The sequence below is a fragment of the Leucopleurus acutus genome (genome assembly GCF_964270905.1).
Source record: "Leucopleurus acutus genome assembly, chromosome: 16".
NCBI classification, from domain to species: domain Eukaryota; kingdom Metazoa; phylum Chordata; class Mammalia; order Artiodactyla; family Delphinidae; genus Leucopleurus; species Leucopleurus acutus.
This window is the reverse complement of record NC_139158.1, coordinates 6,525,000-6,542,615: the sequence shown is the minus strand read 5'-3', so window position 1 is coordinate 6,542,615 and position 17,616 is coordinate 6,525,000. Positions and strand designations below refer to the sequence as shown.

The following is a 17,616-nucleotide window of genomic DNA, read 5'->3' as shown; positions in this document are numbered from 1 at the left end:
TCGGGAAAGACTGGGATCCTGATGTATGTGACACTTGGGTAGGTGTGCCTGAGCACCTGGAACCCTAAATTCCCAAGCCCTCTGGCCTAACAAAAGCGCCTCCCTTCCCCCTTGATACAGGAAAGGAGCCTCCTTTTGCCTGGAAACCATGCAAAAATCTCACCTGAGGCAGATGCCTCTCAAGATAATGCTCATTCTCCTCAAGATCCGTCCCCGCCTTCCCCAATACATACAGACTGTGATACTGTGATTTATAACAACACGATTTAGTCATTCAGGCAACCTGAGCAGGTCCAGAAGTCCCAAGGTGTGTAGGCAGGAGGCTCAGGCCTCACGTTTCCTACCTTTGCTGACCTGCTGCCTCCCTCTGCTCACACCTGTGGATTCATTCCCCTTTGAGTTGGTGGAAGGAAAAAGGAGGGTTTGTGTTTCACAGCGGGATCAGCTCAATATTTTGGTGTGTGAACCAAAAATGTGCTGATTCACACGGCCTTGCTCAGGAGTGGCCCTAAAGGCCAGTGAGGGGAAGGAATCTGGTGGGCAGAGCTGTGAGCAGTCTATCTGGCACCAACTTTTCATGGAGAGAGAAGTGGCCTCCTGGGCTGTGACTTGTCTAGACAAGGGGTCTGCAAAGAATAAGGCTGAAAGTCTGGAGACAAGGAGATCAGAGGAAGACTTCAGCTCGCAGATGGACCGATGGGAGCTGAAAGGAAGTATGTGGACCTTTGCGTCACAGCAACACCCATCAGAAACTACCACTGCACAGAGTCAGGAAGGTGAGTGGCAGGACAGATGGGGGGCCCGGTCCACTCTCAGCAGAGGAGGACGAGGGCTCAGCAGGCTCCTCAGCCTTCATCTGGAGCAGTTTCGGAGGGGGCCCTACAGAGAGCCAGCTGCTACCTAATCACTAAATTTTCTGCGGCCTCCGGGAGGGTTAATATACAAACAGGATGGCTCACACGAAACGTCCAGTCAAAGGAGCTGGCAGGGATGTCCAGATCGTCGGCAGGCCACCAGAACAGTAAGAACCCTTCAGATTTCAAGCACTATTGATTCTTTTTCAGTAATGACCCCCCCGCTTCTGCCGCCCTAATATTTTGGCTGCTGCACAGACTCATTACCTGTAGTTTAATCTGATCCCAGGATGGCATACGAGGCAGTTTCCAGCGATCAGAACTGGTACTAGACATGACACTTTCTTGCTGTCCCCAATCCTGGCATGTCAGGTTTGCGTGACCACTAGGGCTGCAGCAGCAGACAAAGAGATATTTCAGTGACTACTAATAAGAGGTGGAAAAAACTCACAATATGAAGATAAGCAAATGATAGGAGCAAAGAGTGAAGTTGTTGGGTTTCCAGGTAACAGGAGGACCAACTGGCCAAAAGCCATACCTTAAATCAAAGAGTTTGCAGTCACAGGGAAAAAAACAGGATGGATTTATGGTAATCATATTGTGTATTATTGCCTTCTGGAATTTAGTAGGAAGCTTCTCAAGGAGTCAGATTTTCACAGACTTCGGCAGAGACACGAGTATACATGCCCCAAAAGCATGAGGCTGACAAAATGTTCCCAAATGCTGGAAAAACGTGTTCTGTACGCAGGAAAAGCACGATGAAGACTAAGCTGCAGCTACCCTGCACACCCTGCTGCAATTTCCTCACACACACACTCACAATCACTGAAAGTTCTATTTACCCCAAATCCAAATTTTCCAAAAGCAAAACCAGTAGGAAGTTTCCTCTCTAGAATAGTGTTGAATAACTAACATACAATTTTTTAATAAAATAGTCCTGAGGCATCACAAGATGTTTTAAGTTTATTCTGAATCGGATTAAACTGTGTTCAACATGGCTCATTTCTTTACAAATCATAATTCTTGAATATATGTTAAAACAGTTAAACAGTTTTAATGTTTCCTCCTTAACTATACCAGATACACAGCACTTTAACTATACAAAAGGCAATGTCCGCATGGTTTATGGGACTTGAAGTGCGGTGAGGGGACCCTGCTGCAGCCAGTGGGCAAGGTGAGGAACCCGCCGTGTCCTCGCCTGAGCTCTCACTGTCCCCTCGACGTCGAGTGAAATGAAATCTACCCCCCGAGTTTACATTGCTATTACTGGGCTTTCTCCCTAGCATTCACGTTCTGAAGTTAAAAAAACAAAAACCATCAAGAGAGCATACCTGACAGTTAAGGCCCTTCTCCCTCTGCAGTGTGGACTCTCTGATGTTTGGAAAGATTGGACTTACTACAGAAGGTTTTCCCACAATTATTACACCAATAGGGCTTTTCCCCGGTATGGATTCTATGGTGTTTATTAAAATTGGAGCTGTGGTTGAAGGCTTTCCCACACTCCTTACATTTATACGGCTTCTCTCCAGTGTGGAGTCTCTGGTGAGAACTAAGACCCGCGTGCTGACTAAAGCTCTTCCCACACTCGTTACACTGATACGGCTTCTCCCCAGTGTGTATTCGATAGTGTCGAATGAGGCTGCCTTTCCCGCTGAAGGCTTTGCCGCAATCTTTACACTGGTAAGGAGCCTCTTCAGTGTGCATTCGCTGATGTTTAAGGAGGTCCGAGCTCTGACCGAAGGCTTTTCCACACTTACAGTCATAGGGCCGGTCCACCAAGTGTGTTCTGTAGTGAAGGGTCAGGTTGGAGCTGTGGCTGAAAGCTTTCCCACATTTGGTGCACACATACGGTTTCTCCCCAGTGTGTGTTCTCCGGTGTTTAGTGAGATTTGAGCTATTACTAAAGGCTTTCCCACACTCAGCACATATGTAACGTCTCTCTGCTGGGGCAGGTTTAGTCATTACTTCTCTACCTTTTGAGGGACCTTTGTCTTGGAGAGGAATTTTTGTTCCTCTTCCCTTTTCCAGGTTAACCCACTGCCTTTCTAACCTGGCCTCACATTTGTTGGCAATAATCATGGGAATAGAATCCCTTCTGAATCCTTCTGCGTGAAATTCTTCAGAACTTTCCTGCTTATCTGTTGATTCCTCATTCTGGGTGTTCGACTTACGATCTGAAACAGTAAGTAGAATAAGGACATGTCAGTTGTCTCCTGTCCTGAGAAGAAACTGTTAAATGAGAAATAGAATCACCAGGTGACACTGATGGATTCTAAGGGGTAACCAAATATTGCTCTATGAAGTTACAGTATCACACTAATACAAATAAGTCATTATCAGATCTAGTTTACGATGCCAAACTTTCATGCAAGCCCCCTGCCAGAAGCTATCATGGTATGAGAAGTACATGGTGTTCTCTGCCAGGAGAACTTCGGGTATAGAGGGCAATTAGGCAAAACCAAGCATACTGAGACAGCAGCAAAGGAGATGGGTGATGCTCAGGTAGAAAGAAACAAGAAAGAAAGACTGTGGAAGGGTCAAAGTTGATAAAGGAAAATAAAAAGGATAATTAAGGGAGAAGAGGCTAGTGGCAAACTCACAAAATCCTTATTCTCACAAAAGCTGAATATAAAAGCAATAAAAGAGAACGTTTGGTCCACTTATAATCATTCTAGTCCCAGATCCTTACTAATTTGAATGACAGTACTTAACTCCCATGAGGGTTTAACTCTCATCATTTCACCTACATTGGCTATGTCTTATCATTCTCTTAGTTATAAAGTAACTGTCAAAATCAGACTGAAGCAGTTTAGCTTTTTTAGAGCACTTCACGAGGCAGTCACACCTCTTAAAAGTCCACCTAGGGCTTCCCTGGTGGCGCAGTGGTTGAGAGTCCGCCTGCCGATGCAGGGGACACGGGTTCGTGCCCCGGTCTGGGAAGATCCCACATGCCGCGGAGCGGCTGGGCCCGTGAGCCATGGCCGCTGAGCCTGTGCGTCCGGAGCCTGTGCTCAGCAACAGGAGAGGCCACAACAGTGAGAGGCCCGTGTACCGCAAAAAAAAAAAAAAAAAAAAAAAAAAATCCACCTAACCATCCACATACACAGAAAAGGGGAGTAAGAGAAATTCACACTGAAAAATGGGCTCCCTTTGAGAACTGTCATCCCTCCGCAAGTCCAGAAGCCTCAGTCAACAAGGTACTTTCCTCTAAGCCACTTTCTCCTCGTCCCTGTCTCTCTCTCCACCCACCATCTATTTCCCTCCTCTGCTACCAGCTGCTTCTAGGCTCACCCCCTCCTCACTGTCCACTGCTGACTGAAGCAGCAGCTAAAATCCCTTTCAGTCCCTATGATGAGCAGTCACTTGGCTACACGTACAGATCTCCCTTCAAGTTGCCATGAACTATGTGTGGGAAGTAAATAACTTAAGAAAAGTTAAACATTTAAAATAGCTTAATGAGGCATAAGTTGAAAAAGAAATTACCAGGACCATTTCTGCATAATCCCGAACTGATCACAGCAGGTTCACTAAGTCATTAACAAATGAACCAGCACCACCTCTTACTGATTCATTCAAGCTGTCCTCGCTTCCATGAACAGTCCCCTTACTAAACTCACTTCAACTCTTCCTTTACGAGCGTGTCATCTGTTCCCACGCCAGGACTGACTGAGACACACCTGAGGGAGGAAAGGAACTCATTCTGCCTTGTCAGCCAGACCAGTTGAGTCCGCCTAGGGGGGCCACCTCACAACCAGGAATTAGGACGAGTGTTTCTTCAACCACAAAGGCCCGGGCACCGAGTGGGGGCCTGACAGATGGTCCTACCTTGAATCTTTCTCAGCTCTGGAGTGAAGTCCTCCTCTTCACCAGTCTCTTGGATGTAGAGGGGCCCCCAAGACTCGTATTTGTAACTGGTCTCCACAGACCGTGGCTGCGGGCTGCTCAGGGATTCCTCCACTGTTCCTGAGGATGCCATCTTCTCCCACCACTGTTTCTGTTCACTGGGAGGCGGTGAGGCCTAGAGACAATTAGGAATGGCTGGGTCTGTGCACAGCTCACTTTAAGAACCAGAACAAAAGAAAACCTCAGGACAGCTATGTAGAACCTCTAGGAAAGAGAAAAGCATCCATCCCATTCAACACCCAGGGGTAATTCCCTAATTCCATATAGGACAGCAGAAGAAAAATAGGAGGAAACATGGTCTAACTCAGCAGAAGGTCCATTCAGTTATTCTCAGTGTGTGAACAAACCCGCTCCTGCCTGGACTGCTATGCTTCCGACCTCACAGAGTAAAAGGTCTCCCCAGCCTACCTGCTGTGCTGGCTCATCCAGCTCTCGCTCCAGATCTTCCAGGAGAGTGACGGCCTCTTCAGCGCTCTCCGGGCAGTGCTCCTGCACCCAGGCCTGGAGCTCCTGGGGCAGGATGGTCAGGAATTGCTCCAGCACCAGCAGCTCCAGGATCTGCTCCTTGGTGTGAATCTCAGGCCGCAGCCACTCACAGCAGAGCACCCAGAGCTGGCTGAGGGCCTCCCGAGGGCCAGGGGTGTCATGGTACCCAAACTGCCTGAAGCGCTGGCGGAATGTCTCCAAGCTGGGAAGGCGCTTCCCTTTCTCCTCCTCCTCGACCTTCACAATCACAGGCCCCTGCTCTTGTGGAGTTCTAGGGCCCAGAACTGTGGCCATGCCCAGTACCTTGGTCATCATATAGGTACTCCAGAAACAGTGTCACTAAAATGGGGCTCTGTGTAGCAGGAGTACTGGTTCCTTTGGGTTTCTGGTTCTTTAGGGCTACACGTTAAACCTATGAAAATATGGTTACCATAAAATTACCAAAAGAAGAAGTATGTATGCTTTTTGGTCTTTATAGCCACACCTTTAGCACAGGAAATTGTGGAAATTATGGCCATCGTAAAACTACCATATAACAATGACTGTCAAATATCTTTCTGGAGTCAGCTCAGGATATCCTATTTTGATTTGACTTTGCCTCCACTCTCTGAAAAAGTGCACTGTGGCTCAACCCCGCTCCTGCATATATGTCTGAAGAAAACGAAAACACTAATTCAAAAATATACATGCACCCCAATGTTCACAGCAGCATTATTTACAATTACCAAAATATGAAAGCAATCTAAGTGTCCATCAACAGATAAAGAAGATGTGGGGTGTGTACGTGTACACACACACACACACACACACACACACACACAAAATGGTATACTAGTCAGCCATAAAAAAGAGTGAAATTTTGCCATCTGCGACAACATGGATGGACTTGGAGGATATTATGTTTAGTGAAAAGTCAGAAAGACAAATACTGTATATTGTCACTTATATGCAAAACCTAAAAAATAAAAACTAGTGAATATAATAAAAAAGAAACAGACTCACAGATACAGAGAACAAACCAGTGGTTACCAGTGGGGTGAGAGAATGGGGGAGGGGCGATATAAGGCTGGAAATTAAGAGGTACAGTCCACTATGTATAAAAGAAATAAGCTACAAGGATATACTGTGCAGCAGAGGGAATATAGCCAATATTTTATAATAACTATAAATGGAGTATAATCTTTAAAAATTGTGAATCACTATGTTGTACACTTGTAACTTATATAATATTGCACATCAACTATACCTCGATTTGGAAAAAAAAAAAAAAAGCACTGTGGTGTAAGCTTAAAACTAAATTTAAATTAACTTTGCTCCAAAAACTGTTTCAGAATCTTACAATTCCTGAGATCTCAACAGGCCATCTACTGGCCAAATGAAGTCTGTCTAAACCTACAACTTTTAGCTTCAGCATTAAAAATTTACTAGTCAAATGACAGGCTAGTTAGCATAACCAGGAATCATGTTAGAAGCCTGGAATTAATTAGCATATCTTTAAATGATTGAGCATAGTTAGTGATGTAATTTGAGCTTCACTTGACCCATTTTAAGCAGGGCATACTCTTGTTTTAAAATGCCATTTATGTTTAGCTTTCACAGAAAGACCAGTGGAATGACAAGAGATTAGACTAAAAGTAACCTATGTTCTTTCAGAGGTATTTCTTTTGATGAGACACATACTGCTGAGAGGAAACTGAAGGGAAAAATTAAACCACAATAGACAATACAAAAGATGTTTAAGAGTATTTTTTCTTTTAAATTTTAAATATTATGTATATCTGTCAGCTGATACATTAGAATACTGAAAACATCTATAGTAAATATAATTACTTCCATTTTCTTCATATGCCAAAAAAGTGAAATCCACTCACTCAACATTTGCTGAATACCTGCCATGGGCTCAATGCTAGGACTGCAGGGATGCCTAAAACAGATACACGCCTACTCACACAGCTTTCAAGTTGTGGGGGAGATGGAAAAGAAGTGAGTAAACAGACAACAGAATCAGTCTATCATTCTTGGCATTCATTAAATATAGTACTCTGAAAGAAAACTACGTAAGTTAATTAATCTTACACACTTGTGACTGGCCTTCCTGATGAGCATGTTTTCAAACTCTAAGCAGCACCTTTCCTGTCACATAGGTGTTCCCATACTGAATTTGAATAATCTAGACCAAGAAAACTCCAGCAGTCTCAAGAAAGAGCCAAACACGTAAAAAATCTATGTGGGTGTTCATTACATGAAATTATATTGATAACAATGGTAGAGAACATAAAAAGGATGTATAAATGGCTTATAAAAGCTGAAGACGAGGGAACAGGAGTTGCAGATAATCTAAAGCTAAGGCATTTAAAAAGTTGAGTATGCTAATTTCTAACATGCGTGTCAATCTCCATGGATCTGGCTTGAGAGCACTTGAAATATCATCTTGCACACACACTCATAATATACACACAATCACAATGAAGGAAAAAGATAAAAACACGAACAGTGATATTTCTGGGTTACAGAATTACGAATGATTTCAATTTTTTAAAGTCTTTTTTTTATTTCCTACATTTTCTATAATGGGTATTATTACTTTTGTAGCCAGAAATCATAAAATCTCCAAAGGAATCATAAGCAGTTTTTAATAAATAAAATAGATTTTACTTCTAATGCCCAAATTCCATGCCCTTCAAAAAAAGAAACCCAGAAAAACAAAAAAGCAGCAATTCCAGCCCATGCAGAACCTTCCAAAAAAGGTACATTTATGTTACAGCTTTTATATCAGATGTTTAGTTTCACACATTTAGTAAATATGTATTAAAAACATGTATTTTATATGACTCTTCCCCTTTATTTTTGTAATCAATTTTGGTAATTAAAAAAATATAGGAAGTGGGGTTCTAGGAATAAAACCTCAATACGTAACCTTGCTTTTACGAGAAAGTCAATAATTATCAGTTGCTAATTAGTTCAGAACTCTTGGGATGCTAGCTGGGACTCCCCTCTACTGTACCCAAATTCTGAAGCATCCTATGAGGTGCCAACAGGTATTCCAACACAGTGGACCAGCATCAGCACTGAACACTCGTTTATGCTATCCTCTGCACCCAGTACACTACTGAAGCTCCCAAGTTCAGAATTACTTGAAAACTGAGCGGGGGGTGGGGGGGTGGGAAGCACTGTCATCTAGTCTCTTAAAATAAAGGCGTTAGCACCAAAGGCTAAAATAACCTAAATATAGATGTAGTAGCGCTGGGAGCATTCCTTAGAAATCCTTTCAAGTGGACCTCCTAAGTGTTGGCATAACTTTGTAACATAACTGGTTACAAAATTTCCCACTCTCTTCAGAGGAGGGCACCCCAAGAACAGGAAAGACTGCTCAGCTTCTGGGATCCAGGCTGGGAAACTCTGCAAGACACTAGGAGTTATAACCCAGCACAGGAGGCATTAAACAGTGAGTGTCCTGTATCACGTTCACATGGGATCTGTTCCCAGAAGTTGGCGAGTTCAAACTCACAGATGCCACTATATCACACAATCGCCTTTGCAAAACACATACATAGTCATAATTAAAGACAAAAGTTTCCCTAGATGTTGCTGCTGGGCAACTGGCTGGGCTGGCTCAATAGCTCAGTGGTTTATTCTAGCACACCAGTTTTGCAGTGCCCACAATTCAAATTCATGCCTCAGCAAGGCCACAGACAAGTGGAGGGCTGGGTGCTTGAAGCCTTCTTCCTAACTGTACTCACTCTCTTTGGAGAGTTCATCCAGTCACGTGGCTTTAAGTACCATCTATATACTCAACAGCCGCCAATTTATCTGCAGCCTGGACCTCTCTTCTGAACTCCAGACTCACACAACAAACTACCCACTTGACGTTGCCACCAGCATGTCCAGTGGCATCTCAAGCTTAACACGCCTGAAACTGTACTTCCCATCTTTCACCCAAAGCTGCTCATCTTAGTTAATGGCAACTCCACCGTTTTTTCCGGACCAAAAAAACCTGGGGACCCAATTCCTCCTTCACAGAATGCACACAATTCATGAGCAAATCTCTACAACTAAGAGATTCAGAGTTCGCTACCTCCAGCACTGCTGTCCCACCAGTCCATCATCTGTTGCCTGTTAAATACAAGTCAGATCACATCATTCCTCTGCTCACACCTTTCAAGGCTTTGTGTGTCGTACAGATTAAAAGCCAAAATCATCACAAGGCCAACAAGGTCTCAAAGATTTCAGCCCCTGTTGCCTCTCAGATCTCCTTGTCTCTTGTCTGCCTCTAGCAAAGCCAGTATTGGTCATGACCACACTGGTCATGTTGAGTTTGTCTAAAGGTTCATTTAGGGATGCCCTCAAGGTCTTAGCTTTCGAATTTTTCTTAATAAGGTGCTTATAAAATAAAAAAGCATGTGAATAGAAAACAGAGGCTTCATTACTCACACTGTCTTCAACCACAGTGAACTATTTTAAGCTCGCTAGAATGTTTAGCACGAGAGGCCCATCAAGGAAAAGTTCATGGTCTACTACAAGCAGAGGCTTTTGTTCTGTTCCGAGGTTTTTTCCCCCTCTTTTATGCCGATTTCCCAAAGCTTATATGCCCTTATCAAAGTGCCCCAAATCCATTCTAGAACAAGATGAGGCATAAATAAACCAAATTATTACAGTCTAACAATTTAACACGACTTATCAATTAATGCTAGAATGCTTCTGACATACTCATTCTGTACCTGAAAACTCCTACGCAGGCAAACTTGATAATTCATGAGGCACAGATTTCTACTGCTGGACAGTTCTAATTGTTACAGGTTTTCTTTAAACTGCGCCAAATTCTGCATCACTTTTTATCTTCTTTCTTCACTGATCCTAGTTTGGTCCTAGACCAAAACTTACTTTCTCCGTTGTAGGCTTCCAATACCTGAAAACAGTTCTCTTTTCTTCACAGTTCTTTCAATTGCTCCTTATATAAGAGGTTTCCAAGTACCTCACTCACCAGATCACCTTTCTCTTGACAAACTATTTATAAATAAATGGTCCTCTAAAAATGTGTTTCCAAACTGGAGCAGATCCCTGTTACGTGCTTTCTAACCTGAACAAAGCCCTCCCTATTCCCTCCCTTGGAACAGATACTACCCAGGACTTCTGAGGCCCAGTTTCTCACACGAGGTCCGCAACCCCCTCGGGCGAATTCTTATCAATTAGCCTTTAATTCGGACCGCCTACCGAGAGCCAGGGAAAAAGAGAAAGCAGCCCCGCTCAGACTGACGGGCCGTTCGGCTCAGGGAGCGCAGAGAAAAACTGCTCTGGAACACGAAAGAAACCAACTTTCACCTTTTTAAACCCCTGGGGGTGTGCGCGGTGTTGGGGGGGAATGCTTTCAAGGGAGCAAACGCCTCCGCCGTCTGGGGCTGGGCAGGGACTGGGGGCTCCTCCCACCACCCTCCCAGGACCGGTCTGGGGAGTCCCCACAGGCCACAGCTGCCTAACCCACCCGTATCTCCCCGCACCCTTCAGCGGACACTCCCGCTTCCGCCCGCCACGCGAACCGGGGACCGGGAGGCTTACCGTGAGTAAAATCCGCTGGGGCCGCTGGAACACCTCGACGCGCACCGCTGCCGACGCAGCCGGAAGTGCGTCATAACCCCGCCCACGGAGAGCTGTGCGAGGCCGCAGAGGCCCCTCTAGGAAGTTGGGAGGTCTTTTTTGGCATCTCGGTGTCTCGGGTACTCGGGAGGCTGAGGAGCGAAAGTGACTAGTGGAGGCGCCCTCGCAACGTGAACAGGCGGGGACCTCTTTCCCATTCCTTCTTTTTTTTTAACCAAGGAGGGGTCGACCAGATGAAGTCTTGGCGGTTTTCGCACCCCGCCCCCGACGCCCTGGGCCAAGGAGAGGCGTGGGCTCGGCGCGGCGGCCTCGGTCCTCCTCGTGGACTTCAGAGGCCGGTTCCCCTGTGACCCTCAGGCCGGTCACCGCGTGAGAACTCGGTCCCCATTTATGGACAGAGCCCCACGCTTAGCCCACGAAGCCCGAGATTCAGTTATCACACTCAGATGCCCTGCGGCATCCACCTGAAGTAGCTGTGCCCTTGGGGCTTTGCGGGTTCGAAACTTCCTGGGCAGAAATCTCTGAGGCCGCCTTCCAGAAGCTCCTGATGCTGCAGGACTTTGTAGAGAGGTCCTTGCCTACCTTTTCCCCCGCCGCTGTTGCTCAGCTGCAGGTTACGGGACTGCAGATTCTCAATGTTTTCGATTTCAGCCCCACCCCGTCTGGCCCTCACTGAGTTTGCTTTTGCCTGGTCCCCCAAAAGGCACACATGTTGAGGGACAGCAACGTGCCTGCGCAGGGAATACCGTGTCTGAATGCACCATAAATTTGTAGAGATGAGACGCTTTTCCCTGATGTTTTCTATGATCATTTAAATTAAAAAACAAAATCCAAAGACATACAAAAGATCAACAGTGAATCCCCTATGTACCAACTGACCAGTTTCAACAGTTATCACACAGTCAGTCTTGTTTCATTCATTCCCCCACGCACTGGTCAGACGTCTAAGATGGGCCCCTTCTGGGTGGCAAACGTTAAGAGGAGTGTTCAAAACCCAGTGATCATCCAGAAATGATGAAATCATCAGGAGGTGTGAGCTCTGAACACCATGCCATTCCACCTAGGAGAATCTGGAGAATTTTTCTTACCTTAGGTAGGAGAGGACAAGGGGAGAATGAGAGACAAAGCAGTCTTAGTTTTCAAATTTGTGAAGTGCCATCACTTGAAAATGAAGTTTGTCTTCTGGGGCCCAGAGGACAGAACTAAGAGCAATGAATGGAAATGAAAGAAAAGTTCAATACAAGGAAGGACTTTCTAAGAGAGTTGCTCAAAAACGGCCACTTCCTGCATCATCTTGTGCTGCTTTGAAGTGGGAGAGCCCTGGGAATGGGGAGGACAGGAGTTTTGCAGAGTGAATTTTGGGGCTGGATGACCTACAGCTTGCCCCAGACTCCTGTTAGTTTTTCCCTTCACCTCCAGCCCCAATGGCATTCATTCACCATTACCACTCCCTCCACACACCTCCTCTGAGTACTTACTGTGGGCCGGTACTGTGTTAAGCACGTGGTTTCAATTCTTTATTGCCGCATAAAAAACTACCCCAAAACTTAGTGCCTTAAACACAACAATTATCCTGACTTCTTATAACTCAGAGGCAGTAAGGGGCTTAAAAATATAGACTCTGAAGAAAGAGCCAAGTTTGGATCTTGACTTTCCCACATGTCACTTGTATGACACTGGAGAAGTTACTTACTTTCCTGAGCCCATGTTTCCTGATCTATAAAACAGAGATTTTAATATTTCACAGGGGTAAGCATTCTCAGGATTATGTTTCAAAGGACTGATAAATTGAAGATAAATGTGTGTAGCAGATTGTTTCTAAAAAATAGTCACAACTCCCATCCCACATGCTCTTTTGCAATGTGGCCAAGAGCTAGATAGAACAGAATCACTCAGGCTGAGGGGGAAACCAGAAACCTCAGAAACCTGCATAGTTCTATGAGCCACACATGTTTCATTGTTGTTTTTGTTGTTGTTTGTTTTTTTGGCCGCACTGTGAGGCTTGCAGGATTGAACCTGTGCCCTCTACAGTGAAAGTTCGGAGTCCTAACCACTGGACCGCCCGGGAATTTCTGAGCCACACATGTATTGATGCCTTGGCAGCGCTCTGTCCAACCTCTTAGACAAAAGGATCTTTGCCGAGTCATGCAACCAGTAAGTTGTGATGTTGAGGCTTAAAGGAAATCCTTCCCGTTCCAAGCCCATTGTTGTTTCTACAGCAAAGGGCCTAGAGTTGCAAAATACTGATGGCAAGAGAGACCTTAGGGAAAAACTGGTTAAGTTCTTGTTTTCAGATGAAGAAACCCACCTGTGCCTGAAGAGGTCAGCTCCGAGGAACACTAGTGAGCTAATTAGTAGCAGAGTTGAGAGTAGAATCCAGATGCTCTAATTCAATCCTGTGTCCTTACTATATCTCGGCAGATTAGAAAGATCAATATGCTCCCATCCAAATCAGACTGTGGTCAAATAAGTTAACTTACACGATCCATTATCATCTATTGATATAACCATGGCCATATGACAAAACCACAAGAGGGCAGACGAAGGAAAAGTTAGCCATTGTGGCTGGTGGCTCTGCATTTCTTCTTCAGAACAGTTTTGACTTACAAGAACCTCATACTCTTCCAATGAATTCATTCAGCAAACACTAACCAAGAACCTACAATGTGTCAGCCATTGGGTTCAGGCACAAGGAGAAAATGAAAAATGAAAAATACACGTAGCTCTTGGCAGATATGTAAACAAATAACTATGGACACGGTCCATAATAATATCCGGTCCATGATAATACAGACGAGACCAATAAATGATGACTAAGTGACGTGTCATCTTGGGGATGCACAATGTGATGTCTCCTAACATGCAAAGCTCTGTGTCAGGGAATTTATTAGAGGACAGTTCCCGCCTTTTGGAGAATTCTACTTGCTGAAAGTTCTTTCGATTAAAGCAAACATCTAGGGAAATTCCCTGGTGGCGCAGTGGTTAAGAATCCGCCTGCCAATGCAGGGGACACGGGTTCAAGCCCTGGTCCGGGGGGATCCCACATGCCGCGGAGCAACTAAGCCCTTGCACCACAACCACTGAGCCTGCGAGCCACACCTACTGAAGCCCTCGCGCCTAGAGCCCGTGCTCCGCAAAAAGAGAAGCTACTGCAATGAGAAGCCCGCACACCGCAACAAAGGGTAGCCCCGGCTTGCCGCAACTAGAGAAAGCCCACACGCAGCAATGAAGACCCAACGCAGCCAAAAATAAATAAAATAAATAAATTAAAACAAACAAACAAAAAGCAAACATCTGCTTTCTTGTAATTTCAACTCATTGATCCTAGTCTTTTTTTTTTGGCTGCACCACAAGTCTTGTGGAATCTTAGGTCCCCAACCAGGGATTAAGCCCAGGCCCTCGGCAGTGAAAGCGCGGAGTCTTAACCACTGGACCGCCAAGGAAGTCCCACATTGATCCTAGTCTTGATTGATCATTTTCTCTCACAAAATGCATGTAGTTGTTCTTGTCAGCCCTTCAAAATATTTGGAAACTACCATGTGTGACTGTCCCAAAAACCACCTACAACAGTTCTATGATCTTGTCTGAAAGTTGCTTCTGAATCTTGGAATGTGAAGTGTATAATGACCCTCTGAGGGTCCACGGTTCCTCATTTAAATGACCTCCATACTCTCCCACTTAACTTTCTCTGCGTTACTCGGTTTTCTTTTGTCTTTTTTTTTTTTTTTTAACTGGAGTATAATTGCTTTACAATGTTGTGTTAGTTTCTGCTGTACAACGAAGTCTTTTGTCTTGAAAGATTATTTGGTTTGAAAAAGAAAAAGACCCCGCTTTGTAGCAGAGGTCTGGAAGGGGAAGAGCTACGCTAGTTACTGCAGGTCTGGGCTTCCTCCCTCCTCTTCCAGCAGGGTGGTCGTGGTTCTCTCTAAAAAGGTTGCTTTCTGGATCTTCCTCGCTCAGTCTCGCCATCACTTACTTTTGCTGCCATCACTATGCTTGGCCAGCAGAGGGTGATCAAACCTTGGTTTCTTTTAGAATAAGGCAAGCTCCTTACCCATCACAGCTCTGAAAACTTCCCTCTTTTCTTCCCAGAGGGAGTCCACCTGTACAGCCTGTTGGGAAGCTGCAAAGACATTCATTCAGCTAAAGAAAATGAAAAGAGAATAAAGGTGATGTAGTTAGACAACCCCATAGCTTAGAGCTGGAGCGCTGTTGCTAATGTGCCTTGGAGGACTTGAAGACGCAGCTTAATTATCTGGAAAATGGGCATAATAATAACCTGCTCTGAGAACTTTAAAGCATTTGGATCACATGAGAGTGAACTAGCTTTGTAATTACCTGTACCAATAGTAAGGACATTTTCATCTTCAAAACTCTTGGCTACCATACTATTTCTGATCTCCGTTTTAATGTCAGTGCACTGCCCTTCCCCACTGCCCTGCCCTAGGATGTGGCTCTGCCCATCACAGGTCCTTTTTTGTTGCTGTTGTCCTACCCGCTCTGGAGAGGGCCACTTGCCTTCTTAACAAGAGACAGTAAAGTTTCCCGCCAAAGCTTTTACAAGAGCAGGTTGCCGGCTTGTTCCCCGTTGTTGGTGGAAGAACCCAGAAAAAAATTGCATAATCTCTGAGTAGAAGGAGATCACCAAGGGCATCTGGCCCAGCCCTCCCCCTTGCAAAATCCCTTCCTGCCCAGGACCCCTGGGTGTCATACCTGACCTGACTCGATGCAGACACCTGCTCTGGCTGACTCTGCAATGAGGTTCCTTCTCCCAGTCTCTTCCACTAGGGCCATTCCTTCTGGGTGTGCACCTTGGGCCCTGCAGAACCCTGGGGCCACCAGTCATCTTCTTATCAGGAGTTGTACGGTTATCACAACTCACTAGCACAAGGCAGGCAAGTCTCTTGAAGAAGGGGTGCCTTTTTCTAATTTGCCCAAAGTCCTGGTAACAGCTGGGAAGAGCTGGCTTTACTTATCTGCCTTACTCACTGCTGGACCTCTTTCTTTTTTATTATTCCTGACACCCAGCACATGGCCTGACAATGTTTGTTGAAAGGGATTTAGATTGATTTCCTGGAGGCATGCAGGACAAACTGAATGCCTCTTCTACATGACAGGCCTTTGGATACTTGAGGGCAGAGACCAAGTTCTCATGCGTTTTCTCCTCACCAAGCAAAACACTTTATTGCTCATCTGAGGTGGTTTTGGTTTTACCATCCTGCGGTTGGTCTGTCTCTCTTTCAAAATGTGGAGTCCAGACCCAAATGCAGGGCGCACAATGACAGATAATCCAGATGGGGGGAGTCGTGCTAGCACGTGTGTGTTCAAGCATCTGGAGTGGAGGCCGTGCCAAAGACACCTGAGACTTGGAGGCAGTGGTGGTGACTACTGGTGAAGGGATGTGCATAGTTTGGGACAAGAAAGGCCCCTTAAACCTGTGCAGTAATGCCCATGACTCCAGAGGAAATACCATTCCCCGGAGGATTTGGAATTGCAAGAGCTGAAGAAGGACTGGGGCAGGGGAAAGAATTGAGTAGGGATTAGTGCAGTTTGAGAGACTCAGAGGCCATGTGAAATTCTGTCCATAACATCGGGGACTGTCACAGGTCCCAAATTTTCACAAAGCTGATTTCAAGGTAATGTCTTTTAGGGACTCATGGGATGGAGGAAACTGCCAGCATGTTTCACTTAAAGAAGGGAGACTTTTGTGAGGGGTAAATTAATATTCAGGAAAGAGTGAGAGGACCATGGAGGAAATAATAGCTAGTATATCTGGAACACATAGGTCAGGCACTGCTGTAGCTGCCTTACATGTAACGGCTCATTTAATGCTTATAACGCTATGTCCATTTTGCTGATGAGGAAACTAAGACACAGCACATAAGTGGTAGATGAAGGATTTGATCCTGGGCACACTGGCTCCAGTGCCTGCGTGTGTAAACACTATGCTAGGCTGCTCCATAAACGTAGTTGTGGGATCACAGAGGTGGCGTATGCAGGTGGGAGAATAACTGAGCTCAGAAAGGACATGAAGTAGTGGAAAGAACCTGATTGTTGGAGTCAGACACACCTCTCTTTAAATCCAGCTCTGCCACTCATGCATGGGATCAGCTGCTTCACGTTACGGGCCTCAGTGTCCACATCTGTATAATGGGGCAACTGTCTCTACAAAGTTGATGTCTGGATTAGAGAAACCTCATGGTTGTTATTATTCAGGACCTGGTGAAGGAGGAAGAGAGAGAGGAGTTGATGGGCAGTGCAATGCAAACAACTGACAAGGTTTCAAGGAAATGTCAAGTGCTCTAGAAAAGTAAGGGAGAATGAAGACGAGAGAAAGGGCTCTGTCAAGAACACTGGTGACCTCTAATGGTGCCATCTAAGAGGCTGGGATGAGAGCCGAGTTACAAGGGAATTCCTTGGTGGTGCAGTGATTAGGACTCCATGCTTCCACTGCAGGGGGCAGATCCCTGGGGACCTAAGATCCTGCATGCTGTACAACGTGGCCAAAAAATAAAAAAACACAAAAAAAATAATGTTAAAAAAAAAAAAGAACTGAGTTACAGGGGCTTTAAGAGGGAGGATATCAGCGGTGAAGAGATGAAAACAGCAGTTCTGGTCCACGTGGCAGAGGAATTTGGTAGCTAAAAGGAAGGGTCAAAGTCAAACCAAAGATTTGAAAAATTTGCTTTTGCTCCTTAAAGCTACAAGTTTGTGCTTATTTAAATGGAGAACAGGTACTGAGGGGTGAGGAGGAGGCTGGAGGCGCTCGAGAGCAAGGCCA

At 45.3% G+C, this 17,616-nt stretch overlaps 1 protein-coding gene across 2 annotated transcripts; it reads right to left on the bottom strand.

Annotated features, from left to right (window-relative positions):
• Positions 1 to 1,816: 1,816 nt before the first annotated feature.
• Positions 1,817 to 10,849, bottom strand: ZSCAN21 (zinc finger and SCAN domain containing 21). Of its 2 annotated transcripts, XM_082856701.1 has the most exons (4): positions 10,797 to 10,849; positions 5,166 to 5,655; positions 4,680 to 4,872; positions 1,817 to 3,028 (listed from the first exon to the last, which is right to left on the bottom strand). In XM_082856701.1, exons 2-4 carry the CDS (start codon positions 5,556 to 5,558, stop codon positions 2,193 to 2,195), a joined length of 1,422 nt encoding a protein of 473 aa, XP_082712827.1. In that variant the 5' UTR covers positions 5,559 to 5,655; positions 10,797 to 10,849; the 3' UTR covers positions 1,817 to 2,192. The 2 variants fall into 2 exon arrangements, with proteins under 2 accessions (XP_082712827.1, XP_082712826.1); XM_082856700.1 differs by lacking the exon at positions 10,797 to 10,849 and having other exon boundaries at positions 5,166 to 6,692.
• Positions 10,850 to 17,616: the final 6,767 nt, after the last annotated feature.

Coding starts and splice junctions, on each gene's coding strand:
- ZSCAN21 (XM_082856701.1), bottom strand. CDS start 5,558: ATGATGACCAAGGTACTGGGCATGGCCACAGTTCTGGGCCCTAGAACT. Junction 4,873..5,165: donor TGGATGAGCCAGCACAGCAG/GTAGGCTGGGGA, acceptor AATTGTCTCTAG/GCCTCACCGCCTCCCAGTGA. Junction 3,029..4,679: donor AGAGCTGAGAAAGATTCAAG/GTAGGACCATCT, acceptor TTACTGTTTCAG/ATCGTAAGTCGAACACCCAG.